This window comes from Acomys russatus, chromosome 8, assembly GCF_903995435.1.
Source record: "Acomys russatus chromosome 8, mAcoRus1.1, whole genome shotgun sequence".
NCBI lineage: Eukaryota > Metazoa > Chordata > Mammalia > Rodentia > Muridae > Acomys > Acomys russatus.
This window is the reverse complement of record NC_067144.1, coordinates 20680687-20699767: the sequence shown is the minus strand read 5'-3', so window position 1 is coordinate 20699767 and position 19081 is coordinate 20680687. Positions and strand designations below refer to the sequence as shown.

The following is a 19081-nucleotide window of genomic DNA, read 5'->3' as shown; positions in this document are numbered from 1 at the left end:
ACGTGGAAGGTATCATGTAGGCACGCTATATGAATCATTTTTTACACTAGCCCTATTAGACAAGTATTATTGTAGTGATTTCCTCTTGATTTTCTATGTATCAGTGTATGTTGGTTGCCACACATGTGCTTAGAGGCCAGAAGAGGGCATCAGATCCTCTGGAACTGGAGCTACAGACAATTGTAAGCAACCATGTGGGTACTAGGAATCTACCCCAGGTGCCCTGAAGGAGCAACAAGTACTCTTAACTTCTGAGCTACCTTTCCAGTCCCACAGACTTTTTTTTTTTTTAAAGTGCTAGAGTCACACAGTTAATACATTTCAAAGGAGCTTTTCAAAACCCAATCTTTGGAGTACATGTAGGACTGTCAGAAGTTTGAGCACCTACAAATTTTTAATATATCAGGTGATTTTTCTTCTGCCTGCCTCTGCTTCCTGAGTGCTGGGATTAAAGGGGAGCCCCACCATGGCCTGGCATTGTTAAGTGATTCTTGTGTGTAGTCAGGATTGAAACTCATTGCTTATTGCTGAAATATGCAAAGAAAGAAAGAAGAGAATCAGCCTCTGTCTCAAACTAGCTTATGTCATCTGAGACTCATTTTTCTGCTAAGCACATACTACCTTTGATTGCTTGGGCATTTTAAAGCAGCTTCCAGGTTTAGCTTTTTTTTTTTTTTTTTTTTTCATCTGCTCTGCAAAGCTCCCAAGGAATTTTCCCTTGAACAAAGAGAATTAAAGAGGAGTTGGATAAGTAGTTAGGAAGTAATGCAACTTAGAGCAAGTGGCATTCTTTTTAGCATTGAGAACCTTGTCCTGGAAAAAATGGGGGATATATGGGCCTGTTAGTTTAGACAAGTCCCCTAAGGGGAGGCTTGGGTGTAATTGTTTCTAGTCATTGACCTGGAAACCTGTTCGCACTCTGAGCCTTTGGGTGACACCCCTCTGGCCCGTATCCAGTCCAAACACATAAAGAGCTCAACAGAGGGAAAGGATCCAGGGACTCAATGTTTGGTTTATTTTCTCCAGAGAGTCTGAAAGGAATACAGTGCCCAATTCCAAAAATTGGGAGAGCCATGATCAAATACTCTCTGCTTCCTTCTTCCTCCAACGCCAAATGTCTTCACAAACACTTTCTTGTGTTTTCCATTTTATTAGCATCATGGAAGCTTCTCGGTATCACTGCCCAGTGATAATATTTAGACATTAAAGCAATTGTGGAGCTCAAAAAGACTCTGGAACTAAAATGTTTTCTGTTAAAATAGGCGACAGTTGTCATTGTTAGTCAGGTGGTGGATTTCATGGTAATAATATTCACTGTGACAGGTTTTGTGCTAGGTATTGGAACCTTATTGGTGATTTAGGCAGTTATAAAGTTCATCTCAAGAAATTTATATAAGTACTGGAAGAGTAATCCAGACAAATAAATTGGGATTTACCATATAGTACAGTCAATGTCACAATGAGGGAGGCATAGAGAAAGCTATTGTGTTCTTAGAAGGGCTTTCTGATGGATGTTCTGGAGGTTGTAAGGGTTTGCCTACAGAGAAGACTTCTGGGATAAGACAAGACCTCAAGAATGCATAGCAGTTCATCTAAAAAGGGACCATAAGGAAAAAAGATATGGTTGGTGTCTTTAGAGGAGAGATATCATAGCTGTTCAAAGGCTATATTATATTCAGGTAATCTGGAGGGAGGGAGAAAGGAGAGAGGAGAGAGAGAGAGAGAGAGAGAGAGAGAGAGAGAGAGAGAGAGAGAGAGAGAGAGAGAGAGAGAGAGGAAAACTGCCAGAAACAAAATAAATTTAGGCCACAAAAGAATTAAAACTTCATTGTGAAGACAGTAAAGAATCAGCAAAAGGGTTTTGAGCAGAGAAATGATGGTTGGATTTTTAGTTTTTGTAGTGTTTTGTTCTTCAGTGGTTTGCACGATGAAGAAGTTGGGTTGAAGGTGAGGCAGGGCTACTATTGAACTTGGTTACTTTATTAGACTCCTTTACATTTTGCACTTGAGGTGAGTGCCTCAGCTCACCTAGTCTTGGTCCCTGTTGAATCAGCAAGCCTCGGTATAACTGGATCTGTGAAATGAGGGAAGAAATAAGACACTGTTGGATACAGGGTTCTGACTCAGCCACGAGCTAGGTCACAGCATCGCTAACTGAGATAGTGAGCATGAACAGGGCTAGGGCAGTGTCCGTGGATTTGGTCGGGACAAGTGGCACTGTAGGCACTCTCAGCATATCTAAGGGCATCACCAAATAGTTACTTGGAAACACTGTTTTAGGGCCCAGATACAGGGGTTTTAGATACAGATCTGAGTTTGTAAGGTGTAGCAAGCAATTAATCCTTGAAAATAGAAAACTATGAGGAAATAAAAGTGAGGTCAAAAAGAAGACCTCGGCTCAAATTCTAGAGGCACAACAGCATTTAAAGGACAGGCAATAAAGAAAAGTCTTTAAATACAGCTTAGAGACTCCAAACGTAGTGACATGTTTGTCATCTTAGCACTCTGGAGGAAGAGGCAGGAGGAAGAGGATTGTAAGTTAGACTCTAGCCTAGGCTACATGGTGAGTTCCAGAGTGGGCTCTAAAGAGACACCCTGCCTCAAAGATGAAAGGAGGGAGAAAGAAAGAAAGAAAGAAAGAAAGAAAGAAAGAAAGAAAGATAGTGGAGAGAGAGGGAGGGAAGGAAGGAGGGCTAGCTCATTGCCAATTACTTGACAAATAAAAAGGCAACTAAGAAATCAAGATGTAGGTTATAATATATAGAATGAGATGAAGAATAGGAATGGTATAGACTAGGGGTTGGGGGATGGGGACAAGAAAGTATGGATAGTGGTTAGAGTATAGGGTGCTTAAGAAACAATAGTGAAACATAGGGTAAGGGGGCGTGGTCAAATATGAGGCACCAGAGTTTGTGTGAAACTAAGTCCCCACTCTCCACTCAACTGTGGAGAATGTCCTGTCCATTGGCTAGATCTGGGTCAGGGTTCAGTGTTTACTGCACATATAGTCCTTGGCTGGTGCCATAGTTTGAGCAGGACCACTGGGCCTAGAACTTCCCATCATAATGTTCTTCTTGTAGGTTTCTAGGACCCTCTAGATCTTTCTGTTTCCCCATTCTCCCATGCTTCTCTCACCTAAAGTCCCAATAGGATGTTCTCCCCACTGTCCCACTTTCCTGATAAGTGAAGACTTTCATGGGACATGTCCCTTGGGCTAGTGTCCAGATATAAGTGAGTATATATCATGTAAGTCTTTCTGCTTCTGGGTTAACTCACTCATTATGATCATTTCTAGCTCAATCCATTTGTCCACAAAATTTGGGAATTCCTTGTTTTAGTAGCGGAGTAGTATTCCATAGTGTATATGTACCACAGTTTCTTTATCCATTCTTCTACTGAGGGACACTTAGGCTGTTTCCATGTTCTGGCTATTATGAATAAGGCCACTATAAACATGGCTAAGCATATGTCCCTGTTGTGTGCTAGTGCTTCTTCTGGGTATGTTCCAAGAGGGGGAGACCTGGTGGCACTCAGAGGAAGGATAGCAGCCTACCAAGAAGAGACTTGATACCCTATGAGCATATACAGGGGGAGGAAGTCCCCCTCAGTCACAGTCATAGGGGAGGGGAGTAGGGGGAAAGCAGGAGAGAGGGAGGAATGGGAGGATACAAGGGATGGGATAACTATTGAGATGTAATATGAATGAATGAATTAAAAAGTGAAAAAAAAAAAAAGAAACAGGGTAAGAAATCATAGGCTAAGTGAGCTTTCTAGAGGGGAGGGGCCATGTATTTTCCACCTACTGTCCTACTTGAAGCAACTTGTCATGGTACAGCCACAGTCAAGAGCAGGGGACAATGAGCTAGTAGATGCCTGCAAGTGCTCAGGTACATTTAGTCCATGACCCGGGCCAGGAAATGTTGCAGTCTATGTAGGGTGGGTCTTTCCACATCAATTAACCCGATTAAGCTAATCCTTTACAGACACTCTCGGAGGATCCTGCCCAGGTGACTCTAGGTTTTGTCAAGTTGACAACACTATCCATCACAAACGCTGAGAACACAGGTTTTTGTTTTGTTTTGCTTTGTTTTGTTTAAATTCAGAGGCCTCGTGTCAAAATGCTATTTATGGCAATTTCTACCTGCAGAATCTTGTACATGGTGCTTCATTTCTCTAGTATTTAATTTACTTATGTTTAAAATGGAAATAGTAGCATATATACATATGTATATTTTAAGACCAAATTAGTTGAGATTATATAAAATGATTGATAATTTACTCATAAGAATAATCCTTCAACAGATGATAGGATGATGATGAATTTAGGAAGATTTTTCCTGGTAAGAGTCTTGGTTTTTTAGGAAGACCATGGGACAAAAAAAAAAAAAAAAAAAAAAAAATTGATGTCAGACAAAAGAAGGAGCTGCCAGCCAGGCGTGATGGCGCATGCCTTTGATCCCAGCACTCGGGAGGCAGAGGCAGGCGGGTCGCTGTGAGTTCGAAGCCAACCTGATCTACAAAGTGAGCCCAGGATGGCCAAGGCCACACAGAGAACGCCTGTCTTGGTGGGGGGAGGGGCGGGAGGGGGGGGGGAGGAGGGCGGGAAGGAACTGCCTAGAAAATGAGAATCAAATTGATGGACATTTCAATGTCTGAGGTAGAAATTGCTCTAGATAGAGTAAGAGAGGTGGAGTGGTCATGTGAAAGAGAGGACAGCTGAGCGAACCATCCAAGAAAGAAAAATTAGTCAAAGTTGGTGTCATATCAGATATGGAGATGGACCAAAAAAAAAAAAGGGAGGGGGGGAGAGGACCAAAGATGACTGATATCCCTCGAAGGTCTTAGTGATTATCTCTCCACAAGTGACCACTATCTTCTCTTGGTGACTGTGAAGTTAGGGAGTGAAAGTCAGTTCCCTGCAGGTTTTCATGAGAACACACTGACTATTCTAAATGAGAGACTGAGACCGTTGTCTGTGTATCGGCTGCAGTTGTGTTTGCAATGGGAAGCAAGATGTACCGAAAACCCCCTCCCGAAGGGAACATAGTGGCTCAAGTTATCAAATGCATATGGGTAAGTTCACGAATGGCCTGCCTCCTTGCCTTTTTAAGTAAAAGAAAGAAAGAAAGAAAGAAAGAAAGAAAGAAAGAAAGAAAGAAAGAAAGAAAAAGACAGACTCTGTACTGAAAGTGCACTTCTCCACACACAGGTGTGTGTTTTTCTCAGCCATCTTCCTTCTACGTGGCTACCCTTTGGCAAACTGAGTTCGATTGATTCCCTCCTTGCCTCTACTTGACAATTAAGTTCTAAGAAATAGTCACTTTTTCAATAGGCAAAAATCTCCTGAATACAGTTATACACGATGCTATTGGAAAATAAGGAAAGATAAAAATTAAACCTTGGATACTGGAATTCAGTATTTGATAAAATTCTAAGTACGTGCTTGAGAGATGAGATAACGAATTAGGAAAACCGGGGCAGCGGGTGCTTTCTTTTTTGTCTGTTTCTGATTCTGGTCTCTGCCCTAGTTTGCTGTCTGCAACCGCTTCAGGAACCATTCTGGGGACGTTCCGCAGCGACAGCACTGGCTAGACTGGGCAGCTGAAAAATACCCCGTAAGTAAAGACTCCGGGAAGACTTCGCAATTCCATGAAACCTTTCCAATTCCTTTCTTTCTGGCGTATTTGACCTCTTCTTTCACTGTTTTTGACCATTTCTACTCTAAGTAAGAAAGGCACGTTTGGAGCTTGAGGCAATTCTGCCTGCTCTTTCTCCCTCCCCACAGAAGCACCTCATTACGGATGTGAAGGCACTGACCCGGGTACTGTTCCTCTATATCCCACTGCCCATGTTCTGGGCTCTTTTGGACCAACAGGTACTAGTGTTTTCTGAAGGATATGCCTTCCCTCATCCTCTTTTGAACGGTAGGATCAAGTACGTCTGTCCACATGGTCTGTCTACTCTAGGGCTCGCGGTGGACCCTGCAAGCCAACAAAATGAATGGGAATTTGGTGAGTTGAAAACACTCCCAAAGAGGTCTGTTAAGTTCTTCATCATACATAATTTATTTGTAATTCCCTTAATTTGTACATGCCTAATTTTAATTTATTTCTTCATATATCATTAGCTTATTTGTGACTAAAAAAAAAAAACATAACTGACTTGAGATCATTAGAGATATGCATTAAGCCCCCAAACACTGAATAGGTAAAGATAACCGAAGTCAGGCTAGCAATATAAACCATAGTCTTGTCTTTAGAATTCAGGAGGGGAAGGGTGGGAAATGGCCAGATGCTCCCCCCTCCCCCCCCCCCCCCCACCCTGCCACACCCCATCCCGGAGATGTGCTGAAAGGACAGCAGATGAAGCAAGTCAAGCCTGGTTGGTGATTTTCATGCATTTAAGCCTGTCTTAGGACATACCAAGAAAAAGCCTGAGTGGTGCTTCTACACGACTGGTCCTGTGCCTTAGGCAGGATCAAGCCGGGGACCCGTGGGACCTGTGAGAAAATTAATAAAATGTCTGATTTATGCCTTTGGGAAGAGGAGAAAGTTGTAACATTGTTTTCTCTTTTCCCAGTGCTCAATCTTTAGTCCACTCCACCCTTTGGTCCAGTCTCCATTCCTGATTGTCCCATCTCTAAATTGTCATATTGATCATTTTGAAGGAGACAGGGAGGGGTGACACGAGGAGCCTCCAAAATATAGTTTTACCTCTCCCTTCCTCTAGCTGTCCAGGAGTTACCACTGGCAGTTTGCTTGTTGATTCCCTGGAGAGCAAATTTGGAACATAGCGTATTGGGGACAACTTGACGCCGCCCACAATACCTCTTCCTTTGATATTACCACTTCTATGTCGATGCAACTCTATCTCTCTCAAGCAAAATATAGTTCTTCCTGAATAGGAAAATATGTTATCCTAATTGCTCTAAAAGACAATACTCCTGAGCATTACCACAAATGAACAATATTCTTACAAACTGGCGAATGGATTGCGCTCAAGCTAGTGTATATGTACAAAACAAATTAATTTCACATTTAAACTTCAGCCTTACTGCCTCTCCCTCAGTCTCCGTTATGCATACCCACAGTGATTGCAAACCCCAAGCATTTTGGAGAATGGACACTTAACCCATACACAGGAAGCAATCTTCTCCCTGGAGTCCAGCTGTCTTTAGCAAATAGTCAGAATTCACCCCAAGTGTCTTCTCTGCCCAAAGATCATGAACCAGACGTTTGATGAATTGTTTTTATATGCTTCTTCTCTACTGCCAAGATGGGCTCTCCTTGTCTTCTGCAACTATCTAACTGTAGCTAATTATAATGTTTCAGGGATTTTTTGTGCTTCAGCCGGATCAGATGCAGGTAGGAGACTTCCCTGGAGACATAGATATGTGCACTGTTTCCTCGTCTGTACCTCTACCTGCAGCATTCAGGTTAACAGCCACCATCTGATGCTCCTCTCTGTGTGCTGAGGAGGTCCAAATAGAGAGATGAAAACAGTTCCTTTGAGCCATACTCTACTCTCTCACATCCTTAGTTAAAGATGTAGTTCTGCCCAACTCCAGAGAGACTGAGTGTGAGCCCACAGGTAATGTGTGAGCACTGGATTTTCTCTTTATGTCAAGGTAGCATAGTCAGGATATTGTCAAGGAAAGTGCAAACCCAAGGCTAGGTCTGTAGCTCAGTGATGTAGCACTTGTCTGACGTGCAGGATGTCCTAGGTTTGATCCCCAGAACTACCAAGACAAACAAAAAGAAAGTATAAGCTTTTTTTATGTGAGCAGCAAAGTCAGACTCTCTGTCCACAGATGGCGATTTTCAGGATAATTGTTTTAGCCTCTTATTTTTCCCTCTAGGCTGTGAAACTAAAGACAAGAGACAATGGGAAAGAATGATTCTTAATTTGACTGACAGACAAAACAGGCTCAGAAAACCTGTCTCCTTGGTATATTTGTAGGTTAAAATGTTTTACAAGGGAAGTGAGTCTCGGGCATAAAGAGATTGAGAAATGTAAACTCTTTGACCTACTAAGGTGAAAGTGAGTAGATATGAGAGGGTGGCATGCAAACAGGTGAGAGCATGATCAGGACAGAGGGACGCTTGTGCTGATCCTTGTTACCATGGTGTTGTAGGTACTGAATCCCTTCCTGGTTCTTATCTTCATCCCGTTGTTTGACCTTATCATTTATCGGCTGATCTCCAAGTGTGGAATCCACTTCTCGTAAGTGCTCACTAGGACACGGATCATGCATATGGACTCAATGTTTGCTCAGCTTTGTGAGGATTCAAAGCTGGGGCGCTTCTACTTAATGGTTATTTATTTTGATTTATCATATTATTTTCTATTTTTCCATGTTTGACAAACTCTTACTAATGTGGAAAAGTGGACACTAGGTCTAACTGGTGAAGGTCAAAGCCAAGGTTACAGACTTGAGTGTATGGTGTAGGAGTAAGTCTAGGCGAGTATGTGGTACGGGATTTCTAAAACTGGGCTGCTTTGCCCTTGAATGCTGCCTCTCCAAAGAAGTCCACTTATTTACTTATTTTGTGTGTGTTGGGGGAGGGGGTAATGCATGTGCCACGACAAATGTGTAGCGGTCAGAGGAAAACCTGTGGTAACTGGTTCTCTCCCTCTGCCATGTGGGTTCTGGGGATTGAACTCAGGCTACCAGCCTTCACAGCATTACACCCTGAGCCAGCCTCCTGGACCAAGTCCTAAGGTTTTGATGACAACTAATTCTTTTAAGTCTGTTGTTTCCATGAAACTAAGAAAGGACTTTGTAGGACTGGGTACAGCGTCATTTTTAGTTAGTATGCCCTGGAGCCTGCCCCATGCTGAGTAGAAAGTATCACTTGTAAAGTTTGATGAGGAACAGTTCAAGCCTCCTCCCATCTCTGATTTCACAGCAATCTAGCTGTGACAGTAAAGTTACAAGCCCTTTACCACACACAAACACCCTTGTCAGTTATTTATGGCGTAGGAACTAGGGAGTCTAGGACCAAGGCCCATGAAAATGTAAATCAGGCACAGATCTTTTTTTTTTTTTCCAGGATGTTCACTGGTTAGTAAGGGAGCTAGAACATAGACAAAGAAAACCATTACATGGTAAATACCTTAGGAAATACCCACAGTAAAGACCCTAGAAGGGAAGGTGGAAATGCCATAGAAGATAGAGGAGAGAGCCCTTCTTCATGCTCAGACCAACAAAGACTTCTAAAGCTGGGTGTGGTGGCACACACCTTTAATCCCAGCACTTGGGAGGCAGAGGCTGGCAGATGGCTGTGAGTTCAAGGCCAGCCTGGTCTACAAAGTAAGTCCAGGACAGCCAAGGCTACACAGAGAAACCCTGCCTCAAAAAACAAAAAACAAGAAGAAGAAGAAGAAGAAGAAGAAGAAGAAGAAGAAGAAGAAGAAGAAGAAGAAGAAGAAGAAGAAGCTGAAGAATGACAGCAGCTGATGTTTATTAAATAACAAACCTGGCTATATTGCTGTTACCTTTAATAATCTGGTGTAATGGCTAAAGTCATTATAGTCATAAGTAAAGGCAAGAAAGGTGGTATATTACAGAGAAGAGTTGTCAAATGTGACTTGAGTAAAAGACTGTTTGAAGGAGAGTTCTAGAAAATACTTTCAAAAGTAATTGGAATTAACTAAGAAAATCTTTAAAGAAAGGCCAAGGAGTCTGGACTTTATACCTCTGGATTAGGGGAGGGGGATAATAATGATCTCTTCTTTCCCTCCACAGATCACTTAGGAAGATGGCTGTTGGTATGATCCTAGCATGCCTGGCATTTGCAGTTGCAGCACTTGTAGAGATAAAAATAAATGTGAGTTCAATAAATGTTAAGCTTCCAATCTTCTCCATCCACTTTTCCTACGTGCTCAGTTGTGACTCCTTGGGACTCACTGCAGTATCCGTTTCACAGGACGGACACAGGACGTCACATATCTAAGTGAATACAGCAACAGTGCTACGAGGCCCACTTTCCCCCTGAGTGATTCAGAGTTTGTTTTTAGGAAATTCCACAACACAAATACCCAAGACACCTAGGGAACAAAGGTTTCTATAGTGCCTTTGTAGCTACACAAGTAATTCTTCTGGCTGTCGAACAGCCACTCTTGGTTAATGAGCTATAAGACCACGACTGGAGGAATGTGTTTGGTACCTACCATTGGCGCTTGCTTCATATAAATGGGAGATTCCTCACTTTAAAAACAAAACAAAACAAAACAAAAGCTGACTTCTCAGATTTCTAAGCCACATGTTCTTCAGAGGGATAAACTTGTGTTGTCTTGGCTAGCAGGGAGAAGGTATCTGCTCTTGTTCTATCTGTCTTTCAGGGAATGACCCATCCCCAGCCAGCTTCCCAGGAGATTTTCCTACGGGTCTTGAACTTGGCAGATGGTGAGATAAAGATGACGGTGCTAGGAAGTAGAAAGAAGTTTCTCTTGGTGGACTCCATCAGCTCTTTTCAGGTGAGGTGTGAACCTAGACGAATAGGAAAAGTGTGTGCTATAGCAGCCATTCTGTCATTTTCTTATGTCCTTAAATAATCTCTGATCACATTATATTAGTGATTGCATAAGATTCTACCTCATAAGTACAGTTTATTTAAACATTTTCTTACAGACAATCACAATTGCCTTTGTTGTTGTTCTAGCTTTTGTGGCAATACTGAGGATTGAACCCAGGGCATCAGGCATAGGGTGCGCGTGCTCTACCACTTAGCTACAGTTCTATCACTGCAAGTTTTTTTCTTAATTTTTATTTATTTTTATGTGTGTGGATGTTTTGCCTGCATGTATACATACATGTATACACATACCAGGTATGTGCCTGGTGCCGGCAGAGTCCAGAAGAGGACATCAGATCGCCCAGAAGTGCAGTTATGAATGTTTGCGAGCCACCATGTGGGTGCTGAGAATTGAACCAAAGTCCTCTGGAAAATCCACCAGTGTTCTTAACCACTAAGCCAATCTCTTCAGCCCCGCTGCATTTATTATTATGCATAATGTTATAATGACCATCCCTGTCCATCCTTATGTATGCCTCCATGTCTTGTGCTAGCATACTAGAAATGAAATAGCTAATTTAGAGAGAGAAAAATAAATGGTGTCTGATGAGGTCACACATCCCAAAGCTATGGACCTGTAATGTCTGCCCTGGCATAGAAAGTGAACATCACAGGCTCTTCATCCTACAGAACACAACGCGCTACTCCAAAGTGCACCTGGAGACAAGAAGCGAAGATTTGCATTTTTATCTCAATTATTACAACTTGTCTGTCCATAATGAGCACTCTGTGGAGGAGAAGAGCTGCTATCAGCTGGTTGTTCATGAGGACGGGGGCAGCATCTCCAGTATGCTGGTAAGTTAGGCAACTGCTCAAGGTCCGTTTTGAAGGAAGATGACCGGCTCATCAGAAGCCACCGAGGATCTGCCAGAAAACGGAAACGTTCTGCCAACAGGTTTCCATTTGTCAGCTCCTACTGATTTTTGCTTTTCTCTGTTGCAGGTGAAGGATACAGGAATCAAACCAGCCAATGGGATGACAGCCCTCAGGTTTGGGTGTCGGGGACGTCAGATGAAGGGGCCTCATGTTTCACTTGTTCTGAGCAAGGGTTTTTTCCTTCTTAGAAAGTCAAGGGCACTGGTGTCTGTGGCATTTTCTAGGACAGGGAAAGGCAAATGTGGCAGCAAGCTCCCTCCTGTAGGACTGGCAGATATCCCTGAGTCAGCAGATAGCCTCTGTTCTCTACCTAACACTACCTAAGGGTTTCTACCTAATGTACCCGTTTATCTTACTCTCGGGAAATAACTGCAAATGTCTGTGTTTGTCAGGTAAACACTTAAAAGGGAGCCAATATCCCTACCTTCATTATTGGTAGTTAGATCCCTCTCCTATAAAATAGAGGGTTCTATTATACATTGACAGACATAGCAAAAGAGTTGGGTTTTTTGTTTGTTTGTTTGTTTGTGAGGGGGTTTCAAAACAGGGTTTCTCTGTGTAGCCTTGGCTGTCCTGGAACTCACTCTTGTAGACCAGGCTGGCCTTGAACTTGGAGATCAGCCAGCCTCTCCCTCCCAAGTGCTAAGGTTAAAGGTGTGTGCCACCACTGCCCCGCTAAGAGTTGGTTTTTAATCCTCTTGTCAGATGGCATGGGAAAGATAGACAGGTCACAGGAAAGATAGACCTGCTCACTATGGCTGGAATTGGATGTGAGAAAGAGAAATTATGGCAGAGCAGGTAGTCATTGTTAAGGTAGATGAGAACCTGTGAAGAAAAGTCTCCGTTCACTGAAAAGTAAAACGCATGTAACAACTTGCCCTGAAATGCTTCAGAAAAGACAAGCCACACCAATGGGCAGCAGGGATAGATCATCCTGCATAAATAAGGAAGGCCTAGGGACCAACTTTTACATCACTAGAAAGAACTGCCTTGTTTATCTCTAGAGCAAGGCCAAGATTAAAATTATTAAAAACAGAAATGAACCAAAAACCCCATTCTGAGGGAAGGCTTGTGGTCATAATACTAGAAAGAGGATTCTGGAAGGGCCCAAGGTTTCTGACGACTGAAATGTAGTGACAAATACCTTCTGTTGGCTGGGCCTCTAAGCTTTGCATGAGTCAAACTAGATTTCTTTGATAAGAAGATAGCCGGTGTATATAAAGTGTTATATCTTTATATGTAATTATATTTATATTGCTTCTCTTAAATCACCTAAGGGTGAGTTATTCCACCCTTGGGATGGAAAAAAAAATGCCTGTGGAAGCATCAAGGTTGGTTAAAGGCTGTCTGCACAAGCATGAAGACCCAAAGTCAAGGCAGAGAACCCAAGTGAAAGACTGAGCTTGGTGGCATGAACTTTGAACCCCAGCTCTCCATGACAGACACAGTCTCAGACAGCAAGCTGGATGGCCGTCCTGAGAAATAACATACATGGTTGACTTCAGGCCTCCACTCAAACATGTGCACACACATGTACATCTGTACGCATAACCATATAATGTGTAGAGACGCACGTGTGCAGTAAAGAAAGAAAGAAGTTAGGCATTTCTTAAGTTGATTAGAAAAGAAAGTGAGATTGCCACGTGTGACTGTAGGCATCTACCTGGCCATCTAGTGAGTATATGTCAGTCATATTCTAGAAAAATAAAGCCTGTTTTTCCTAGAGTAAGTTAAGGCTAGCGATAACCTCTTACATTCAAGTTTATTTGTTTGTCTGTTTGTTCCTGTCCCAGACACTATTTTAGACACCTAGAATATAGTTATGAGCAATACAGTATTGGGTGTTCTTATTTGGATATGTTTGTCTGATTATAAATAATTTGTCTACCTTCAGGTTTATTAACACTTTGCATAAAGACATCAACATCTCCTTGGATACAGATGCTCCCCTCAGTGTGGGCAAAGACTATGGAGTATCTGCATACCAAACCTTGCCAAGAGGAAAGTAAGAGGCATGCCCGTGTGGACATTTTATTTTTATCTTTGTATTTAGATGACAGACCTGGGCATATCTGTGCTGATTTGTGATCTAGGAAGATCTCTGCTTCTTTCTAATTCTAGCCTCTTTATCTCAGGCTCTTCTCATTTCTACGCCAGTCAGCTGAGATTATGATAGTGGTGATGAGCACATTATGTAGTTATTATAGCCTGCCTCTGTGAGGGTCACAAAGTTTATTATTGATTTTGGCTCCTGCTCTTTGGTGCCTGTCATTGGTGCCTCATTACACAGAATTCCCCTCTTGGGTTTCTATTCTGTTAAGTCATAAGATTTACATGAGGAAAGTTCATGGGCTTGAAATGTATAGAGGTTGATGTGTACAGTCTTTCTTCAGGGTTAGATTTTTTATGTACTTAGAAAATAATAAGAAGTGCACCTCCAAGGCAGAAACACACCATGAAAGCAACTCAGCCCTGGAAGTGTCTCCCTTCAAAGACAAGTGTCTTCATTACTTTCCTCATTAGAATGGAGATCTCTCTCTCTCTCTCTCTCTCTCTCTCTCTCTCTCTCTCTCTCTCTCTCTCTCTCTCTCTCTCTCTCTCTCTCTCTCTCTCTCTCTCTCTCTCTCTCTCCTGGAGATAGAAGAGTATTTCTAAGTGGTGCTGTTTACTCTAGCCAAATCTCATCTTGTTACAGGTATCCTGCAGTGCACTGTGAGACAGAAGACAAAGGCTTTTCTCTCGATTTAGGTCAGCTAGACTTTGGCACAACGTATTTGTTTGTGATCACTAATGTAAGTAGCTGACAGCCCCCTCCCTTCCCTCTGTGTGCTTGTCTGCTGCCTTTCTCTCTGTCTATGTCTCCACAAGTGCGTGCACGCACACACACACAAACACACACACACGCACATACACACATATATGCACATGCATTTTCGTCTATGGTTGGATGTCTCCATTGCTTGTAAGTCTATTGAAGAAACATCATGGTGAAAGGACATGATGGATAAAAGGTGCCAGGAATGCCATGGTGACCAGGAAGCAGAGAGGACAGTAAAGAAAGGGGTCAGGAAGAAGACATACCCTGCAAGGATATGCCCTCATTGATTTACTTTTCTCCACACCTATGGAAGACCTCCCTTACCAGTTTCTACCACACCTAATTGTCCATTCAGAATTTAAATGCATCAGTCAGTCAATTTATTGATTAGGTCAAAGCCCCTCATGATCTAATTACTTCCTCAAAGGACCGCCTCTCAATATTATTTTTATTCAATATTTTTACATAAGGACCTTTTGTTAAAGGATCATATTCTACTTTTTCATACACAAGAGACATATAATTCAAATGACCTCCAGCCTTCTCAATATGATTTATTGAAAAGACTGTACACTAAATTGTCATGATCCTCTCGTTGAAAATCAGTTGACCATAAAAAGATGTCTTATTTGTATATTCTCAACTCTGTCCTATTGATTTACGTGTTCACAGTGTGTTAATTTCACATTGTTTTTGTTTCCTGTTGATTTGTAATCTACTTTGACTCTAAAGAGTGTCAATTTCCACATACTCTTCTTTTTTCGTTTACAAGCTTGGTTTGGATGTTGGTTGGTGGTTGGGGAATGTAGCCCAGTGTTACAGTACGTGCCTAGCATGTGCAAGACTGTGGGTTCCATCCCTAGACTAAAAAGAAAAAGAAAGAGTTGATTATTCTGTATGTGATGAACTCTGCACAGAGTCAGGGTTAACTAGGAATTTAACTGAGATTTCAATGGAGATTGTACTGACTCGAGATCATTTGAGGGGCCATTTGCTATCTGAATAATGCTCAGCCTTTTGTTCAGTGAATAACGCCTCTCCATTCCGTTAGGTATCTATTCTTCCAACAATGTTTTTGTAGTGTTCAGAGTATACTGTTAACATTTACTTTACCACATGTATCCCCAGTTATTTTTATTATTTCTTAGTTTCATTTTCCTATTGCTCATTTTAAGTCATAAAATACAACTAATTTTGTTGCTAATCTGTGTATATTATTATGAACGTTATAGAGCAAATTTGTTAGACCTAATACAACGTTAGTAGAGCCTTTAAGCTTACTATATACAAGATCATGTCATCGGCAAATATAGACAGCTTTGCTTTCTCTTCAGTCAAAATGCCCATTATTTCTTTTTCCTGCCCAGTTGCTCTGGCATAGTGTTGGACAGAAGTGGTGAGACCAGACATCTTTTGGGGGATGGGCATCCAGCCTTTTCACTAAGAAAGTTACCTGTGGAGTTTTAAGTAGATGCCTTTTACCAAATTGAGGACATCTCTGTCCATCGCTAGTTTTTCAGGTTTTGTCTGTATATTTCCTTGCTTGTCTATTTTACCTCACTTACATGGACTGGATTTTTTATATTCTTTTTATGAATTAATTTAGAAGACAATGTGATTTTTGCCCTTTGTGCCATTGATATGATTTATAACATTAATTGATTTTTCAAATAATAAACCAATTAGGCCTATTACACAAGGACAGAGTTGAGAATATACAAATAAGACATCATTTTATGGTCAACTGATTTTCAATGAGAGGATCATGACAATTTAGTGTACAGTCTTTTCAATAAATCATATTGAGAAGGCTGGAGGTCATTTGAATTATATGTCTCTTGTGTATGTAGAGCTGCTATGACAAACTAACATTAGCTAAGGGTCTTACAAAACAGAAGTTTAGGGTTTTGTGTATATATAGGCTGACTCATTCTGAGAGTTGAAGAAGAACCTTTTCCATGCCTCTCCTATATAACAATCCATATATATGAATGATTGCCATTCGTCTCAACACAGTTGAGATGTTGAAAATACTGTACACTAAACTGTCGTGATGCTTCTGTTGAAAATCAATTGGCCATAAAATGAGGTCTAAAATTCTAGTAGTTTGTTGTTTCTTGGGGTATAGTATAATCATCTCATTGCCTACCTGTATCTTCATAGAGCACTTTGTATGCGTTTCCGTCTATATTTCCCTTAAAGTCCACCTTAGTGGCCCGTTTTACTTGACTAATTACCTCTATAAGCATCCTGTTTCCAAATAAGCTCCCATTCTCAAATACTGGGTATTATAACTTTAACACTTGAGTTTTCAGAGACACAACTTGGAAAAGTTATATTTCTTGTATTAAGTCAAGTATTTGCTCGCTCTGTCTCTCTAGATGTTTCTGAATCCCAGTGTCTATTAGGCATCTAAATTAGAAGTCGTAGATCAAAGGTTGTGGAGACCAGTTCCTTCCATGGTCCTATCTTGCTTGGATTATATGTTGTTGACATAAGTAATAAAATAACCAGTGGCTGGTATTTAGAATTCTATAGATTTTACCTAAGGGTTTGTGTTATTTACTTTGTAATAATGTCAGAAGATCCTATGACAGATATCGCCATGTCATGTGGCTGGCTCTGCCCTTTGATGGTTCAACTCAGCAAAGTCCTTGTTTCCACTCAGTATGTTTCATTTAGTTAATTATCTGCCTTAGAGCATCTGATATCTGACTTTTCAGAGGCTCTTGCCATAGTCTGCTCTTATGCTGAGAATACACACATGCACGTGAACATGCACATACATGGACACATACCACATACACATGCGCAACACACACACAGAGTGTGGAGGGAGGGAGGGAGGAAGGAATCCCTAGATATTATGTGCATTCTCAAATAAAGAAAACCAAGATTATTTAATTCACTATTTTGAACCTTATGTGCTTTTGACTTAGGGCCAAAGACATTTGGACATTAAAGACTTTTCAGTCTCAAGGACTTTTACTGTAGCTGACTGAAATCAGGGAAATGAATGTAGTATTACAAAGAGAGAATTCAAAACACCGGGATTGTATAGAGACGTTTGATCTCTTGGAGGCATCAGAGACATCAAACTAAAAGAGAGGATCTGGCACAGGTCCTAGAATGCTAGAGGTTGGTGTAATTTGCTCAAGACTACTGAGAAGTCCTCTTCTTGTTTCTCCCACTAAGATCACCAATCAGGGTGTTCAGGCTTGGAAGATAGAAGACACCCCAGACAAGAAGCTATCCATTTTGTGGCAGCTACCACAGTACATCCTGGTTACAGCAGCAGAGGTCATGTTCTCTGTCACAGGGCTTGAGTTCTCTTATTCTCAGGTAAGATTTTACAAGCAGAAATGGTGACACCACTTAGAATTCTTGTGCTTCCTTAAATGGGTGTGTCATCCTAAGACCTCCCCATCCTCCGTTCATGAGTTTCTTGCATATGACCCTAAAGAGTCATCTTGATTTCCAAGATCATGACAATGCAGCATAAGAGTCTATGTTTTGGGGGGGAGGGTCTGGGAGCGGGTCAGGGAAGATGAAGACCAAAGGCTAAAGAGTTAGGTTACTATGTTTAAATACTGGCTGCATGGCCGACTGTATAACATAAACAAGTCAATTATCTCTTCAATTCCATTTTATTTTATTTTCTTTATGCTCTTTTTACATTTTTCAGAGGACCATAGTAACCCAGCTTATCTCTTAAAGGTGGTGGTAGCAATTATATGATACAATAAATTGAAACGTTCAATCAATATATCCACCTTCCTCTTACTGTTATTCCAATCTCATGAATCAGTGCACCAGCTGAACTTAGTGGGGAAGGTGGACAGTGGAAGGTGTTTGTGGGCGCTGTCTCATGGCCGTGCTCATGGCGCAGGAAGGTAGAATGGGGAATTTGAATGCTTACAACGATGTCCTTTCCAGGCACCATCCAGCATGAAATCTGTGCTCCAGGCAGCCTGGCTGTTGACAGTTGCCGTTGGAAATGTCATTGTGCTTGTTGTGGCGCAGTTCAGTGGCCTGGTCCAGGTATGGATCTGATTGTGTCTACATAGTTTTCCCTGCTCCCTTTCCCCAGCTCCTGGCCTGCAGATCCTCCATCAGTGATATGAGGCCTACATGACAGACTTTGCCAGGGAATAGACATACATATGTGGCAACAATGACCTCCATGGTCCTGTGGGAGGAGAGGCCAGTGGACCTAGCATTCTGCCAAGAAGAGTGCCTCAAGGGATGGTTCCTCAGCCACCTCCCCATCCCTCCATGCCTGGATCCCCGCTTTTTTAAAGGTTTCTCCATAGCCTTCTCTTCCCGTTTCTTTCTCCCTGCAGTGGGCCGAATTTGTTTTGTTTTCCTGCCTCCTGCTGGTGGTCTGCCTGATCTTCTCCATCATGAGCTACTACTATGTGCCTCTAGAGTCAGACAATCTTCATGAGCCAGCAAAGAAGCAGCAGGTCCCTCACACTCAGGCCAATATGATCAACCTGGAGACCAGGAATACAAGGCTCTGACAACTCTCTCGCTGGACTGATAGCCAATTCCTGCCTTTGGTTTCAGCCATCACTTATCTTCAAACTTACTTCACCCTCCACCCCAACTCTTATCAGGTTAGAAGAAGGATGTCCTCTATTTTTTCTACCACAATAGAGGCAATTCTAGAACTAGGTTTTAGGGCATATCTTGTTTTGTTTTGTTTTGTTTTGTTTCAAGACAGAGTTTCTCTGTGTAGCCTTGGCTGTCTTGGACTCGCTTTGTAGACCAGGCTGGCCTCGAACTCACACAGATCCGCCTGCCTCTG

The 19081-nt window shown here is 41.9% G+C and overlaps 1 protein-coding gene across 1 annotated transcript in view; it reads left to right on the top strand.

Annotated features, from left to right (window-relative positions):
- Slc15a2 (solute carrier family 15 member 2) overlaps positions 1-18823 on the top strand; it is a 32709-nt gene extending 13886 nt beyond the window's left edge. Inside the window, exons 8-22 of the mRNA XM_051149880.1 lie at positions 4991-5073; positions 5529-5615; positions 5786-5875; positions 5967-6011; positions 7332-7364; positions 8135-8223; positions 9749-9830; positions 10345-10479; positions 11208-11372; positions 11520-11566; positions 13348-13458; positions 14149-14245; positions 17467-17613; positions 18208-18312; positions 18615-18823. Of these exons, the coding sequence (XP_051005837.1) occupies positions 4991-5073; positions 5529-5615; positions 5786-5875; positions 5967-6011; positions 7332-7364; positions 8135-8223; positions 9749-9830; positions 10345-10479; positions 11208-11372; positions 11520-11566; positions 13348-13458; positions 14149-14245; positions 17467-17613; positions 18208-18312; positions 18615-18794 (1496 nt within the window). The 3' untranslated portion in view covers positions 18795-18823. The remainder of the gene's footprint in view (positions 1-4990; positions 5074-5528; positions 5616-5785; positions 5876-5966; positions 6012-7331; positions 7365-8134; positions 8224-9748; positions 9831-10344; positions 10480-11207; positions 11373-11519; positions 11567-13347; positions 13459-14148; positions 14246-17466; positions 17614-18207; positions 18313-18614) is intronic.
- The last annotated feature ends 258 nt before the right edge of the window (positions 18824-19081 follow it).